Here is an 18,094-nt window from a genome sequence, read left to right on the forward strand (position 1 = left end):
ACAAAGTCTGACTGTTTACATTCTTTGCCAAGCAAATGAAAGTCAGTGGACTTAGTTTTCTGATTAAGAAAGTCTGATTTGATTAAGAAAATCTGATTCATTTGAGTGTGAAAAGTGCTTGAGATGGATACTTGCTAAATATATTAGCTAGGTAAATCAATGATTTTGCTTATGAAATATTGCTGAAACATTTGCATCTGTGGTCATGATATATGCCTGTCTGGAAAGAAATTATTGTAATTTTCATGCTAAACAAGAAAAAAAGCATGTGTGAACTTTCTAAGCTGGAACTGCCTATTAGGTATCTCTGGGCTGATCATACTTGAACAGGAAATCATGACACTTAAACTGCTAAGTGAACACGTGGGGAGTATTACACTGTATATGCAATGAAACACACATTGTTTATTTTGTGTAGCCTTCTCCTGCTTCCTTAAATACATACAAGATGGAAACTCACAGACTTTTTTTAACCTTTAGCTGCCATCCTTGTACAGAAACTACTAAACAGAAACCAACGGACTAGTAAACCACTTGGGTTCATTTTATTTCATCTAACACTGATCACATTTCCAGTAGACAATAAATATAATGCACTGCTGACAGATGTGTAGAAAAGTATATACAATTAGATGAAGAAATCCGGGTCAAGGCAGTTCAAATCTCAGTTTATGCCTTTGCATTTCCTTGAATATGGCTATAAAATTGTTACCTGCTGATACATGACCTGCTGCAATATCAGTTTTCCCCTGCTCATCCAGACTGCTGCTGGGAGGCTGCTCTGCCAGTGGAGTATTGGTGCATCCCAGGCTTGATTCAAGCATTTACTGGAGTAAATGAGATTCTTTGCCGGGGCTTCATGTGCCTTTAGGTAAGGCCTTGGTGCATTTTCCCAGTTGAGATGTAGTATTTCCTACATTTCCTGGAAGATACTCAAGACAGGAGAGCTCTAAATCTGTGTCTTGGGTTAAACGAGAGGCAAGCTAAAGCATCTAGGAGATCAATGGAATTAGGGGCACAAAATGGGAGACAATTTTGTTCTGTGTTTTTTTTTCTTTTCCTTATCTTGGAGAAGAAAAATAGATTCAGACAGCAGACCCATATTTGATGGAAAGATGGTAGGTTTTTGTTTGTTTGTTTGTTTGTTTTCCCCCAGAGGAGGATGTGTGGAGCACAGAAGGTAGACAATTTCAAAGTGAAACTTGAAATAAATATTTAAGTTACTGGGTGTTGCCTTAACAATTTGCCGCTGCTCTTTCTGCCCAGAATATCAATATACAGGAGCGGTTATTCTTACTGAACTATCCCAACTGTTCATCTCTTTCCTAGCCATTTCAGTCTTCTACAATGCAATTGGGCTTTTACAGCTCTGTAAGACAATCTTTCTGTTGGCCTTTGTAGTATACATATGGTAAATGGTTCTCCAGTCACAGATGGGCTGGCAACTTTGCTTATACATAGCAAAAATGTTTCTTTGGGGAAAAAATCTGTGTAATTAATTTATAAATGAAGCAAGGAAAAGGCAAGCACACACTGCAAGTTGGATTGCAATTGCCGGTCTAACAAGAAATGCTCCTTGTCTGCTTTGTCTGCTTTGCCTGAGAAAGGCAGATCTGTTGTCACTGAATGAAAGCCATCCACAGTCCCCCAGTATAACTGTGATGCTGAAATCCATTGCGGTCTAAATCCAGTTGAAATTTTACAAGTTTCCTAGAAATGACTCAGAAGAAAAAAAGTATCGAGTGAGCTACTAAGAATATATGCATTTGTAAGAGTGAAGAATCTTCCAGATGTACATGAAAGTTCTGTTCATTCACCTGTATGGTCTGTTCCTATGATTTAGTGTGGATGCAATGACTATGGTTGTTGGAATACAGATAGTGGGAGGCAGAAGTTCCTATTCTGACTTTTTGTGTAATGACTGACTTTTCACTCATTTCTCTGTTTTCTTCTAAGAAATACCTATATATGTGCATTTGTCCATTTATCCCTCCATCTGTCCATCCATATATATGCACTCCCTCATGCACATCTTTTACAAGCTCTTTGAGCAGTTTCATAAGCCTGTGTCATTTACTTCATAATACCTAATGGAAAAGTGAAAAATACTGGCCTTGTTGCTGTTCACATCAAATTATTAGCTACTTTCTTAGGTGTGGTAAAAAGCGAAGACGACCTTAAAGGAACCTGTATTGATTTGTTAATCTGGTTGCATTACAAACTCTCCACGTAAAAAAAGTTGTTACAGAAAAAGCATATTATAGATAATATCACATTGCATTTAAATACTGTCACCTTCTTCTTTAACAGGTCTATGGAAATGCAAGATCTAGCCAGTCCTCATAATCTTGTTGGAAGTAGTGATGCGCCGGGTAGTTCCAAACTGGATAAACCTAATCTCAGTAGCACATCAGTTACAACAAATGGAACAGGAGGTAAGTATAAGACACTGATGGCACATAGAAAGTTTTGGCTAGTTTTTAGTCATATACATTTTTTAACATAATTTCAAGGACGAGCATGAACCCATTTATAAGCCCAGAAAGAATTACGAAAAAATGGCAGTCATACCATTAGTGTAAATCTACTAATTCCAACAGCACTTCTTCGATTTGCACCAATTGAAGTAAGAGGCAGAACTGTGCAAAGGTGAACCACGGAAAATCTTGGAATGGTTGATTTGAACAAAGTGTTAAAGGTTTGGTTATACCTGTTGGTAACTTGGAATAGATTGTATTTTTTGCGTCATGCTTCATTGCTGAGTAATAATTTACTCTTGTATTCTGAGCTACACACATTTAGGTTAATTTAAAATCTCTGTCAAAAGAAGTGCATCAAAATTAGGCTTAGGTAATTTTTTTACATGATGAACATGCTAATTCCATTTCTTGGCAGGTAATGAAAGTTTGTCATAAAGAGATTTTTAGATTTTCCTCAAAAGTAATTGGTTATTACTGCTGTATCTATTACTGCAGGGACAGCACAACCACGCAGCTACAACACAGATGTTCCAGTGCTTTCAGATAATAGATTCTGCCATAGCCGAATTGGATCAGTGGGAGGCAGGGTACCACATTCTGAGATGGAGCCCTGTTCCCATTAGTGTCCATGAGAGTGACACCATGGATACAAGTCAAGCTAGAGTTTCAGCCCTCTTTTTTGGAGATTATACGTTGCTGTCTATTTTAACAGTTGGCAGCAAGAAAATTTTTTTAGTTTGTTCTTTCTGGCCACAATGTAAAGCATTTTATTCACTTATCCCTATTTAAAAAAACCATATCCATCAATGTCAATAAAAAATGTATGTGCATGTGAGGGTAACAGAGCTCTGCAGAGAAGGGCTAACCATTAAGGTTCAACCTATTTATATTTTTAAATAGAATCTTTATTCCGGCATAAAGAGAAGGGAAAACTTCAAGCATACCATTAAAGAACACTAATAACTAGATGCCTCTATATTATACTTGCATAAATAAACCGGTTAAAATAATACTCATAAAAGCAATACAGTGCACTTAAAAGACTTGGCTCAAAGTGCAAAAACACTGACTTGCCTTGAAGGCTATTCACGTACCCTGAACAGACATTGGGACAATGAACCGTTATACCATTCCTGTTCTCAGGAGACAACATGACTGTGTTAAATACTGCAGACTGGTTGCTGAATTGCAGTACTCCCTCTTCTGCAACGAGTATGAGAGACCCTGGTACAGTGCATGTGTGTGGTGGTGTGTCTCCGAGACTGCTGTGTAACACCTCTCTTGGTTTGCTCTGTTCTTTTGTTATGCGGTTTGAGCATTTTCATGGGGTTCCTCCCCACCCTTTTTCTCCACCCCTTCTCAGAGGCCTGTCCCACAGCCAGAAAACTGGTAGGAAGTTGCAATAAATAGTTATCTTGCCAGACTTTGAAAGTCATTTGGTGAGCAAGGAGAATTTAACCCACTTAAAATTAGCTTAACTGTCTACATGCTCTAAGAGACTGGGAGAGCCCCGTGGTGATCAACATTGCTGGGAACTGCCAGCATTGCTGAAAGTCAGACCAATGGATTTTCCACAGAATGCCCATTTGTTTTTCTTTTATTTTTAGGTGCAACATTGCATGATTACCTGAGCACAAATCAAGGTTGACATTATTGTTACTACTCCTACTAATTCATTATTAATTAAAGCTTGTGTCTAGTGTGCTACTGCATGTAACTTGCCACTTTACAAACATTCAGCCAAATTTTCCAAGCTGTTGTTTTCATTTATGAGTTCCCTCTCATGTGTTATTGATTGTTATGAGTTATAATGATTAATAATAATTACATATATGTGACACTGTTGCAGTACATATGGGATTAATCATAGGTGTAAACATGCGTCACCATGACTCTCTACAAGCCATTACACAGGTGCTTAAGTTGTGCAGGTTTGGGCTAAAGTTAGGAAGAGATCAAAGAGTTTCATTTTAAAAAAAACTTCAGAATTAGCTTGCCATTTGTAAGCCTCATATCCAGAGAGAATTCACCCCCAAAAAAGTTCAGACTTGAGCAAAAAGATCGTTTGCACGAGAATAACTGATTCCATGTGAATGCTCCTGCTCAGTTACAAGAATTTAAGTTTAAGGAAGGACTGAGCTAACTTAGTCTGTCACCTCAGTTAACTGTTCAGCATGTTCAGATAAATGTGGAAGGTAATAATTTAAGTACTGATTATCAGTATTGAGGAAATGTAATGTGAAAGTCCTTGCATTACTTGCATTAAATCTGATTTTCCATAGGCAGTAGAACGTTTAGATCTGTGCTTCTAGTTGAGCATATTCCTGGGAAAACCCTTAAGGCTTGCTAAAAGAAAGAGGAAAATCATTCCTATGACAAGCTGTGTGGTTTATTGTTTTATGTGAGCTTTCAGTCAGACTTGTTTGCTCTAATAGCTATTGTACTTGCTTGTCCTGCTTCATGCGTAGTAGTAGCATCTCTTGCCCCTAAAACTCTGTGTTCATTTTCAGTCCTTAACTTAAGAGGTTCTTTAGGGAAAAAAAGAAGTCGGCAGAGTAATAGTCATGTTGGTCTGCTAAGTCCTTTCATCAAGTGAAGAACTTATGTTGTGGAGCTGTTGCCTGTTGGGAGTTGTATTCTGAGTTTGCTTTGTAGTAATTAATTTTGGAAGGGATCCCTGGAGGTCAGCTGGGCCAACCCCTGCTCAGAGCAGGCCAGCTTTGCTGTTATATCATGTTGCTCAAGGCAGCATCTAGTTGAGTGTTGAATATCTCCAAGGTGGAGGTGCCACAGCCTCTCTGGGCACCTGTCCCAGGGCCTGACTACTCTCACGGCAAAGAATTTTCCTCTTACATCTAATTGGATTTTTTCCTTGCTGCAGCTTGTGTCTGTTGCCTCCTGTCATTTCACGGGGCACCTTTTGAGAAGAGTGGGCCTTTGTTCTTTGCATCTTCCCATTAGATAGCTGCAGGCAGCAATTAGCTCTCCCCTCAGCCTTCTGTTCCCAGCTGAGAGAAGCCCAGCTTCTTCTGTCTGTCCCTGTACATCATATGCCCCAGCCCCTGCCCATCGTGGTGGCTCTGCTCTGTTAGCATGTGCAGTCCTCACTGGTAGCAACACTCAAATGTATTTCCAGCTTGAGATTGCTTTTCATGTCATGTTTACTCTTTCAATATGTAAAAAAAAAAACCAAACTAATCCACACTTTAAAAAATAGAATATTAAATGTATAGACTTCAAAATATTCATCCAAAATGCTGGTTCAAACTCTTAGTCTTTGCATTATGTCTAGAGCAGTTGCCATAGTAGTATCAGAACCACGCTTTATCTCGCATGTGGGAAAAGTAGGGATGATTCTGTGTTTTTAATTGGTGTCAGCTTTTATTTTGATTTCAGCTTTAAATGTTCCTGGGTTTTTGATCTGATGTTAGAATTCTTTTTTTTTTTAGTTAGCTTTGTGCTTTTTCCCTTCTTGGTTTAATGATATGCAACATCATAAAGAAAGAAAGGTAATAGTCCAAATGTCTAGCTATACTGAAGAAAGACCTTGATGAATTCCTTACTGTGATAAAATCAGAATGTAACGAAGTAGAACTGTTTAAAATCAAGCACATATAAAAATACTCTCTACGTGTATTTTTCAACAAAACACAGTGCCAATATGATGTTTTTCCTCAAGTTAAGTACACGAGAGAGTTTCTTTTGGTTTAGATCCTTTTCTGCTTGACAGGGAGAGAAAAAGATGGTGACTAGTGGTGCTGATGGAAGCGCACTGCAGCTGGCATTAACCAGAACTAGACACAACTCTAAAGTAAACATTTCAATTCATTACTGAAGTTTTTGTTAAATAAAACAGTTAGGCACATACTGGAGTGTCTTGCCGGATGCAATACTGAACATAGGTTTGTAGCTTGGTATGGGCAATAGTGGAATACCGTCTTGAATAGAAACAGATAAAGGTACTAAAAAGTAGGTTTTTTCATGTAGGTAAATGTCCATACTCTGCAGAGAAAAGACAGTCATCTTATAAGTAAAATATGACCAAAGATCTTCAGAGGGGAAAATACAAGTCTTTCCAACTTAGTATGATTTTTCATTCTCCTACTGAAGTACATGCAGACATCTGTATATAGTAAGCAGAAAAACAATTTAGTTACTTTTCATGCTTCGGGCAACAATACATGTTCCGCATGGCTGAGAGGCCCAAGGCTCAGTGGAAGCAATTGTTTTGTGACAAATGACCCTTAAGCTTTTTCTTGATGTATATTTTATTGATCTGATGAAAATAAAATCACATCTTCCTCATTTATATAGAGAAATGGGGATGGTTGATTACTCTTATGAATTACTTTGTTCATTTTGTATAATTTTTGTCACCGCTTTTTTTTTGAATCAGAAGATAATAGCCTGCAAAATGACAAGGAGTACACAGCAGCTTGAAAAAATGTGGCTAAAATTCTTCCCTGATGATTTCATATTGAATTAATATCCTGCTGCTTGCAGGGAGAATATATGGGTGGGGCAGTTTTATTAAAGAGAAACAATAATGAAAAGAAGTCTACATTTAAAAGGCACACATTCAAATATTTTTTAATCTCGCACAGTAAAGGGAAAGGTACAACCGCATAACTTGTGTAAGAAAGTGCTGCTTGGTTTCCTTAGCGCTGGGGCACCGGCGACCCTGCAGGGCACCCTCCCTGTCACAGAGACAAATACATCCCGATGTCTCAAGTGCTCCCTACTTGACAGGTGTCCCTTTGAATTCAGCGTAGGTCACTTGTGCAATTGTAGACATCTGCAGCATCCCATCTGACTTACTGCAGTAAGATCCCTTAAGCAGTGTGACTGGAAATCGGGTGTGATACCGTAGGAGGGGTGACTGACGCAGGGCCCATCGCAGGCGGCTGTATTGATAGCTCTGCAGTTCCCGGTGAGCTCCTCGTTGTGCTCACAGACACAAGGAGGAAGAGCAGTATGGTTCTGTAGGTGGTGTTCTCCCATGAGAAAACCAAATCCTTTATTTAGCTCACCCACTACTTTTTTGTCTACAGACTGTAAGAGGGATGGTGAACTTGAGGGCAGCTCAGGTTGTATTTGGACTGAATCGCCTCTTTCTCAAGTGGACATAAAGGGAGATTAGTATACACCTGATTTATATGCTTAAGTTACGTGACTTGAATCTGAGCCATAGTTTATAATACGTTGCCAGCTCAGAACATGAAACTTCCCCCCTCCCCTTACTATCGCCAGTGAAGTCAAACATGGATGCAGTGATGTTGGCAGACAAGAGCTTTGGTCAGCTTAGCTGATGTCCCTCAGAGGCGTCAGGTAACTAGCTGGCAAAAAATGCCTTTTCTTGGCATGTTAGACCTGCTGGCGGGGCTCTACCAGCCTGCCTGTCACAGCAAAGGCTTCTCGACAAATCCCGGACTGTGTCCTTGGAATTTCCCTACCTGGCATATGACCAGGGTAGTGGCCCATGCAGGTCCTCATTGCCACTTCGCTCTGCACGGGCCTGTGGTATCTATAAGCAAGTTGCTGATATATATGTAATAAATGCTCACACACACCCCTAACTGACCTTCACAAAGCAATTGTGATAATATGTTGATGGTTTCCACATTTGCCAGTCAAACATCTAATAAAAGCTCTTTCTTACCACATCAATTAGAAGGGTGAGTCCCAAACTCCATTACAAAAGTCCATGCCAGATGGTTTGTTCAGGTAACATATTAAACTATAAAATCTAGATTGCCTCTGTGGTGCTTTCAGTTATAGCTTGGATGGCAAGAGTGCATGATGATCCGTAAAAAATAATTTGAGTTCAGAGTGAAGCCAAATGTTTGGTAACCTCTGAGTTAGAAGCTAACTTGTCGTGGCTGTTGTTTGTATCCTACTCCAGTTCTTTTGCTTTTTTTTCTTTTAAAATTCTCTCTTCATTTATGGAAAATTACTTGCTGGTGACCTAGCTCAAAAAGCCCCCCACAGACTCTGTAAAAGGGGAAAGGGAAAGGCAGAATGCTGGCACTGTGAAAGTCATTTGCTTCTATACGATCATGAAACCATATTATTATTATTGTTTCACTTGTCAGGCAAAACTATTTTTGTTATGTGCTACATCCCTTGACAGCTAATGTTTCCTTCCTCTCTGCTACTCTTAGGGAATTGTTAGAATCAATTAGATTTAGGCTGAAATCTCCCCAGAAGATATTCCAGTTGCTAAAACCGATAGATAGATGAATGCACAGATAAAAAGTTATGTAGATGCATGGCCATTCCAGACGGAGCAAGTGTAGATTGTCTCAATACGGTGGTAGAGCGAAGGTTGAAGCTGTTGCACCGCATGCTTGTTCTAGCTGGACTACTGCTAGTGAGACTGGCATGAAGATTCCAGAATAAATTTAGAAGTAAAATCTCATGTCTACTTATTCTTCTATGTAGTGTCTCTTCTTGCAGTCAAAACAGAACCCATGAACAGCAGTGAAACAGCAACAACAACTGGAGATGGATCGCTTGACACTTTTACTGGGTCAGGTAAAGCCATAATAAGATCACGTATTATTAGATGCACATTAATAGAGCATTTAATAACCTTCACTAATGAACATTTCACTGCATGGAAGCAATCTTTAAAAAACTACGATAAAGTAACATTTTAATACCAAATAATAATAATAATGATGATAGCTTTTTCATTTTTGTAAATGAAAATCTACAGTTTTCATGAGCTATGATCTTAAAGAAGCTTTAATGATGCCTGAGATGATTCCTGTATGCAAAAATCTTATAATAATAATGTTATTATTGTACTGTAGATTTTTCTCGGTGTTAGTCTCGTACGATCTTAGGAAGAAAAAAAGGAATTGTATTTGTAACAGCCATTCTAATTTTTAAAGTTTAAAATCTTAAGGGTTATATTTCAGTGCTAATCTTTTTATTCCTATGAGCAGTGTGTTAAACACTGACCAGATTGCCATAAGCTGCTTTATTTCCATGAAAATAAAGTCTATATTTTACTTTAAATAATCATAAGTTTCAGTTACTTCTTCTTAAAAAATTCAACCAAACAGCAATTTTTAAGTAGATTCCTATAAATTATTAAAAGTTGATGAACTGTGGAAAAGTAGAGATAATCTGCCTTCTAATCATTAAGCTGAATCCTGTTAATAATAATACTAACAAAGAGAGGGGGGAGAATAAATTTTGCATCTGAAATACCAATTCAGTAGTGGCCTGACAGGAAAGTCACTGAAGCCAGGAATCGCCACTCCACACGGATACTACTATTACTTTGGTAGACTGAGGTAGTCAAGCCCTATTTAAAATATTTTGGAAATCATAATGTTTCTGTGTAATGAAAATGTTTTAAAAATTGAGTTTATGTTTCTGGAATTGTTTTTTAGGCATCAGTAAATGCCTAAAGTTGGTTATTCAGAAAAGTATTTGTAACAAATTTGGTGCCTGCAGAAAAGGTCTTTTTTGAGATGTAAAGCAAGCATATACTATTTCTGATTAGAAAAAATGAAAACATTGTCCTCATTATGATTATATTGAAAGAAACCCCAACAACTTAAAGTCTTACAAGTTCCATAAAAAAATTAATAGTCTTGGCTAAAAATTAGCTTTTCTTTTTCACTCTGTTGTTACTCTACCCTAAAATTACTTTAGTAATGATTACAGATTATAAAATGTCCAACCATATATATGATTTTGTCATTGTTGGTGAAATTTTAGCAGGTTCTGCCATGTATTTAAGACATCTGAGTTGCATTCCATGTGTGAAACATGGCTAAGGCAACATTTTCATGAAGGGGTGCCAAAAATTGCAGCCTCCAGTTCAGGTTTAGATAGCTAAGTAACAGCTTGATTTCCCCAGGTGCCACTCACCCGTTAGCGTCCACTGACTTCAAAAGAAGCGTTGAGACCTCTACACTTCAGAGATTTGGAAACAACCGGTGCCTCTAAAAAAAGGCAGGAATTTGAGCCTTACACAATAATTTTTGTCTGTTAGCCACCTGCATACTCAAAAGAAATATGAACCTGATTCTCAGTTTAGGCCACAAACTCAAGTATTAAATGAGTATGGTCAGTCACAGTGGGAAATCAATAGTCTGCCTGTCTGGGTGATGTGCAGTCTTCATCATCAGAGCGAGACGCAGAGCTGCCTTGGTAAAGCACTGAGCCTTTCATAAGAGTAAATCCATTACTTTCACACTTGTCTTTTACTGGTACTTGCAAATTGGACAATTTGGTTGGCTCAGTTTTGTGGAAGAAGTGCTAAAGAACAATAAAAACTCACCGAAAAAGTATTTCTCTGACTTTTTAACCTAACTGGTTATTTGGGAAGTTCAATGGGTTGCCAAAGACAATAAATACTGACTGGTAGAAAGATGTCATCTCAGACAAACCAGCTGCAACTGAAAAAAATACATAACGAAGTCCAACACCGAACAGTTTGGTTTTTTCCTAATAATCAGTTACATGTATGTGTTATTCCCAACGGTGACAAGGTGATAATGCTAGTACTTTCCTGCAGCTTTCAAAAGCACCTGTGAGCTCATTTCATGAGGATGCCTAGGCATACAGGCCACTAGCAGGGATATCACCTACTCTGTCTCATACAAGCATAGGTCAGAAGGACTCAAGCATCCTTTGTTGAGTAGGGAGGGATTTAGGTATGTTATTAAATATTTTATGAAATGAGACATGGGTGAAAAGATAAATCCTTGTGCTGAGACCCATTTGAGAGTCTGCCATGCAGAAATCCTCTTCTTCAAATATTCTACCCATTAAAATTGATTTCCATGCTCCAAGGGCAATCACAACCGTGACGTGTCCTGGCGCTGAGCAGACGGCTGAATGAGCCCTGTGGGGTGTAAAGTAGCCAGCTCTGTCCCTAATGACCAGCTGTAACACAGGAAGCGATGGTCAAACAGACTGTGCAAGGTATAGGGTAGAAGACATAGATTAGGCTTCACAGGTAACTGTCATGAACCTCAATTTTTGATTGAAAGTTGAAAAATAAAGCACATCATAGATGTCCGGAATTCAGAGTGACAGTTGCGACAGTGACCTTGCCCAGGCCATTGGGCAAGCTCCTGCTCCGGGCTGCAGCTCACATGTGGCAGCTCACGCTCAGGGCTCCGGTTCCTCCGTCCTGCAGAGCTGCCCCTGGGAGAAACTGTGCCTCTTAGCAAGGGTTAGCCGGGTGGAGAGTCACGTTGCACACCCCTCTTCCTCCTCCTTTTTCTTCAAAGAATGAGGGTTGGTAATTAATATCGGTATACTCGATTTGAAGCTTTGTGGTCCTGCAGCAGACTCCCATTGGGGTGGGTATTCAGAGGATGAGGAGAGCTGAACAGCCTTGAACTGAGCATTTTCATACTCTGTGAATTTGCTGCAGCTGCTGTACTGTGAGTGCATGCATTCTTGTGTTTATATTGCTTACAATGCTGGATTAATTGAGAACTGTTTATCATTTTAATGGAGCAGAGAGAGAGACATTTGAAGTTCTCATCATCCTTTTTACTTAGTATTTATTATACACAAAAAGGATATAGAAAACAATTTCTGAAGGCTATAAAGGCGAAGTTAGGAAACGCCACTGCTGTATAACCTATGTTTGGTTCCCTTGTGTGTAGACATTGTGATTTGTTATTTAAATGAGATCCGTTTAACCTCTTTGCACAGAATTTTCCAGCAAAAAAATACAGAATTCCAGCCTGTGTTAATATACTGAACCCAACACATGCTATCAGAACAGTTTATGGTTATTTAAATTCTTCACAGCCACCTTGGCCAGTTGGGCTAACAGAGTAACTGGTGAGAGCTGGCTGTCAGCTTCTTGTCCCCTCTAACGTGAATCAACGTTAGTGGGGACTGGAATATGCCCTCAGCGCTGTAGTGAGACTTGAGAAATCAAGGGTCTTATACCTGCCCTGAAGAGCATTCCTCTGTTAATTCAAGTAGTGACGTCTTGGAAATATTTGAGTTTTTCAAGAAGAAACAGTTCTGATTTTTTTTTTAATATAAGCAACATAAAACAGTGTTTAGCCCCATTCACGTAAATGGCTATATAAAGTGGCGCAATTATAAAAACCATAACAACCTGCCTTCACCATCTCCTCCATTGCCAAGAGTCCTCAGGGTTAGGAGGCTATCCAGCAGTGAAAGTTGTTTAAGTTTGATAACCCTTAGAATTACCAATCTGATCTATGAGATACAAGCGTAGTCCACAGGCTTTGCTCAGTCATGTTCTCTTATGGTAGGTCTTACAGCCTGTGTTTCTCAAACATCTCACAGTCTAAAATGTAGCGCACAAATCAATGGAACAAGCTACCAGAGAAAGAGTGAAAGGAACAGACCTTTTAGTTTGAAAGGTACACAATTTACTTTGGGGGCACTTGCCTCTTTTTCTCTCTCTTCCCTGCACACGGTAGTATCATCAGGGAAATTAGGGGAAAAAAAAAAAAAGGAAATTTAAAACCAGACACATTCCAAAAGTATTTTATATTCTTGTCTGAATTGCTAAAATAAGGTTTATGCAGAAAGAATAAAAAAGCAGGCAGGACAGTTTTTGCTGAAAAAATTAGGTTTTGATAGCTCAAGTGATTTAAATGCACGGTCATTCATTTTTTGTAGTTTACATCAGATGTGGTGGAATGGTAAATGTGCTTTAACTAAACTGATTAATCAAGTGAGCTGTCATCCAGCAAATGATCAGACGAAAAGTGGAGAAGTACAGGCAAAAAAGATCCTATAAGTCAATAATGGAGCACAAAAGTTCCTTGCCCTGAGAATCACCGAGGTCACTCTGTTAGCTATTGCTTATCTTTATGGGAAGACTAATTACTCTTCAAGCCTTAAATAACTGAGAGCATCCTTTAGAGTTCTATGGACTGATTATGTTGATATATACAGCTATAGGTTTGTCTAGCTCTGGGAATAACTGTATGCACACCTAGTGAATCACTCTGTGGATTGAGCTTAAACCACGGAAAGGCATTCTCAAAAAAAAAAAGAATATCCACACAAAATTAAATTCAGGACACTTCCAGCACAGACAAACTCTCAATGTCTTTTCATTCAGCAACTCTTTTATGAAATCTGGTGGCACATGTTCCAAAAGTTATTATTCAATTCTTCTTTATTTTCAAGCCGTATTCAACTGCACATTTGAAAAAGAAGCTAATTGTTTTTCTTCTACTGTGTTTTCCTTTTAAGTCCTTCATGTTCTAAACGCATTTAAACTAGCTTTAAAAATATGAAGTTCTGCATACGTTCAAAGCAGTAGATCTCAAAGACGTTAATTAGGCCTGGATGTACATCATGTTTCATAAAATAGTTAGAACCTAAACCTATTTGTCACTTGTATAATTCTGAAAGTTCATTTCTGCTACCATTACGAACAACTCAGGAAGAGGGTACACTTTGAAGTACAACTATGATTGATTAGACTAAAGAAATTCCAGTGCTTCGTTGTGTACTACTTTAATCTTTTGAAAAGTGAATGAACAGCAGATGGCCTAATAAAGACACTCTGTATGTTTGCCCAGTATGGATTTGCTCTGAAGGGATTGGTTCAACACTTTAGAGTACATATATTTGGAATACATCTGTCTTAGTCAAGACAGATGGCTAAAGGAAAGAGAAACTTCCAAACACTTGGAATTAATCCAGTGTGAGCACCGCTTCTGAATGAAATTTTAATGGGATATGACTATTGTTCTGTTAGCTTTCTTGGCCAAATGCAGCTGTGAATAGTATAGACATACGCAATTTTGATGGCTACTGGACAGGACTGTTTATGCTTACTTTTGAAATAAAAATATTGTTATTTGTGGCTATGTTCTAGTCGGCCTGTTGATAGGGAATGGTATTAGTTTTCCAGTTGTCAATCAGTATCTTCCATCACCTAAGCTGACTAAAATTAACCACACCCATATAAAACATATATTTCCTACCCAGTATTAAAATTAAACTTGTTAATGTGAGACTTAAAAGTATGTGTATGTTATTTCAATCCCGTGCAATACCATGTGTTAAATCACAACATTCTTTTTAACTACTAATTTTAATACAACTTGCAAATTTGAAAGATCTATGGTTGTGGATCAGATTATGTATGAAATTGCCTGTGCAATGCATTCAGAAACATGCCAGTCAAGCTGAAAAAGCGTGACATACCCACACCAGCTAGAGAGTTCTGTACACAATGAATGATTTGGGAGTTTTTTAATTTTTGTGTTAAGGTGTTGCAGTTCAGGTGACATCTACTTTGTTGAAAAGCTGTCCATTTCAATGAGTTTCTCTGCTAATGTTGCTGCATTAGTATTCAGACTGTTTGGCTGTATGGGTCTCGTGATGTTTCTAACTGTACTCTTGTTTTCTGTTTTGCAGTAATAACAAGTAGTGGCTACAGCCCAAGATCAGCGCACCAGTACTCTCCGCAGATATATCCCTCCAAGTTAGTGTCTGCACCTCTTCTAGTCTTTTATAGGGAATTGACCTTGGCTGTAGGCAGTTCTGTGGTTTGTTGCAAACAAGTGTTCATCAGTTCAGAAGAAACAGAGAGAAAGGAAAATACTTAAGCCTCAGTACTGACTCCATTATAGCTCTCTCTCCAACTTCTTTTTCCTCACATGGCTGCAGAGTAAGATCCTGCTCTCTGCAGTACAGTATTGCTGCACAAGAAATACCTTTGAATATCTGCATACAACAGAAGGAAAAAATCAGACTATTATGTCCTCAGACATCAGCATCTTAACAGTGCTGGCAACGTATATAGACATATCTTGAAGAAGACAGTTTATATTTAGAAATCACAATTGCATGTGCATAGATGCGTACTGAGGGGTAACCCTGCACAGACCCTCCCAGCACCAGCATTGCCAAACGTTTCCAAACATTCCACAGTCATGAACCACCTTTTCCTCTTCCTTCTCTCGTATCATAAGATTTAAAAATCAAATACATTGGGTTAGCTTTTAGTCTCATTTTTTTTAATTTTTAAGCCAATGGGTGTTGTTAGGAATAGAAAATTTCTTTCACTTTTTTTTGAGGAAAACAGACTCTTGGGCAATCACATGAATCCAGGAGTGGGAACTTTAGGAAAAAGCACCGAAGATATTGTATGAAATTGCTGCGGTTGGCAGCCTGTTGGTTTGCTTGTCCTACAATCAGTGTTGTGCACAAGGGTGCTTGATTCCAGTATGCCATCTATTTGTTTCCGTGTATTTGATACAACTACCTATGTGACTTTGATACAGAGAAAACGTTGAAACTGTAGCTGATTAGTCTTTTTCAAGTTTCTTTAGCAAATTTGTATTCATATCATGATAACCAATACTTATTGATACAGAAAGTAGGTGCCTGAACTAAGAACAGTCCACCTTATTCCACTTAAAACAGGTTTTGGCAAACTATATCCGATACTTTTGGCCAAATACATTACAAGGTTTAATAGAATTTTTAATCTACTGTAATAATTTACTGGCATCTAAATTAATGAGTAATCCTTTTCTGATAGTAACTGCTGCCAACTGTACGGAACTAATTAGAAAGAAAAAATTAAAAAAAAAATTAGAATCTGAAATTTAGTCATGGCTTTTAATGGTCAGGTTTCAGTTAGTGTAATTCTGCAGAGTGTGTTTATTCAACTCTTGGTCCATAAAGTCTTATTTGACTTACAATACAATCCAAGACAAATGTTTCTCTGTGTGTTTTTGTAACTCTGGAGGGCAAAAATTTTAAACTTGATTTTATTCAATCTCTCTATAAAACCCCAGTATTTATAAATAAAAGACCATTTTTATTTCCATTCTATTTTCCTAGCCCATATTTTCCAAATGGTTAAAGCCCATCTGGTTACCAAAGTATTGCCATCAATATTTTTCATGCTGCTCTCAATGGGCACGATCCATCTCCCATTGAAGCCAGAGGCTAGATGTCTGTTGAAGCAGAACCGTACACAGAGGACATAATGTAGTAGCTTTAACGTTCACCTCTGTATTTCCTTTAGTCTTCTAGTCCAAGTTTCCCTCCACTGGATTAAAAAAGCATGAGGGCTTTTCTGATTTAAGCAGGCTGATCTTGGCTCAAAGGGGTCAAATCCATATAAAGCTGTATAGCGGTGGCACAGTCCACCTGGAGCTGGACACAGTAGCTTGAGAATTAAATTGTAGTGATGGGACAGCACAAAATATTCACTGTGCCCTGGGGAATGTGAGCCGGAGTGGTTTTCAGCTTATTTCAGTGGGTGATGGAATAAATCCCAGAAGAGGAACAGTTGGCAGAATAATGAACTGCCTTTGGACATCTTTAAACCTTTTTCTTTACTTTATTGCTTGAATCAACATACAAAGTATTTGTTGCCACAGTAATGCTATTTTTCCTAATATTTAGGCCCTATCCACACATTCTTTCTACACCAGCAGCTCAAACAATGTCTGCCTATGCCGGACAAACCCAGTATTCAGGAATGCAGCAACCAGCGGTCTATACAGCCTACTCACAGACAGGACAGCCGTACAGCTTACCCACTTACGGTATTTGACCTCTTATTACTTCACCTTACGTAGAAGTAAGAGCAATGTCGACGTGAATGTTTTTCGCTTTCTTTTTTATGTTCCCAACTGTAAGAAAATATTTTAAAGAATCGGTTGAAAATTAATTTCTTATACAGATTTGGGTGTAATGTTGCCAGGCATCAAGACAGAAAGTGGGCTCTCGCAGACCCAATCACCACTGCAGAGCGGGTGCCTCAGTTACAGCCCAGGGTTTTCCACCCCACAGCCAGGCCAAACACCCTACTCTTATCAGATGCCAGGTGAGTAGCCACCACCGTCAGGGCTCATCCCATCCCGCTGCTGCCGATGGCCCCCTCTTCCCTCACATTTATGATATATTTTCCATTCATTTTGTGAGCTCTGGCAAGTACACTTGTCACTGACAGCTACTTTTACTTCCAAAATTTAAAGCAAAGTATTTTTTTCCAGTACTGATATGCATATATGTATTAATTTTGGTTGTCTGTTAATTTAGATCGGGTCATGCAATGCAGTCCCTATTTGCACCTCCATTTTCTTATGGGGTGAAATCACATGGCAGGACTGGAAGCATTTATTGTGCTTATTAGGGTACACAAGTCACTTTTCCTTGTTCCCGTGTGTCTGAGTATGACATCATTTGATACTAGTTTCTCTTTGGATTAACATAATTTGTTAGAATTTCTCCTTAATTCATATTTATTCTTTCATTTATTATTCAATTATTAATTCACTTGTTACCCTTTGGTCATTGATAACCTGTTTTATTTGGATAATTTTTAAGCTTCTTATACAACAGTTAATCTTTTAAATATTACAAATTACAATGAATCATCTGACATGTTGAAAACAAGGACATGACTCATTACAGGTCGATTAAAAACACCTGGATCATTAAAATATTCTTTGAAAAGTTTTTTGTTTCGTAAGTGATCATACACTAAAGTGCTAGAACTTAGAAATTAAGGCAAAAGACAAAAACAATATTTGAGGAGAGGTGAGACACTGCAATAAATTGAAAAATGCTTTCTCCATCGGTGTAATGAGTTACTGCCAATACCTTCCCTG

At 38.3% G+C, this 18,094-nt stretch overlaps 1 protein-coding gene across 11 annotated transcripts in view; it reads left to right on the plus strand.

The window, feature by feature from the left end:
* Positions 1–2,314: 2,314 nt before the first annotated feature.
* EYA4 (EYA transcriptional coactivator and phosphatase 4) overlaps positions 2,315–18,094 on the plus strand; it is a 50,135-nt gene continuing 34,355 nt past the window's right edge. For 4 of the 11 annotated variants that reach the window (XM_075148100.1, XM_075148103.1, XM_075148105.1 and 1 more), the window contains exons 1-6: positions 2,315–2,435; positions 3,624–3,692; positions 8,922–9,014; positions 14,880–14,946; positions 16,884–17,026; positions 17,164–17,307. In XM_075148100.1, coding sequence (XP_075004201.1) covers positions 2,315–2,435; positions 3,624–3,692; positions 8,922–9,014; positions 14,880–14,946; positions 16,884–17,026; positions 17,164–17,307 — 637 coding nt within the window. Of the gene's footprint in view, positions 2,436–3,623; positions 3,693–8,921; positions 9,015–14,879; positions 14,947–15,844; positions 15,848–16,883; positions 17,027–17,163; positions 17,308–18,094 lie in introns of those variants that run through there. The other 7 variants (XM_075148108.1, XM_075148107.1, XM_075148109.1 and 4 more) reach the window with 5 other exon arrangements.

The sequence above is a fragment of the Calonectris borealis genome, chromosome 3 (assembly GCF_964195595.1).
Source record: "Calonectris borealis chromosome 3, bCalBor7.hap1.2, whole genome shotgun sequence".
NCBI lineage: Eukaryota > Metazoa > Chordata > Aves > Procellariiformes > Procellariidae > Calonectris > Calonectris borealis.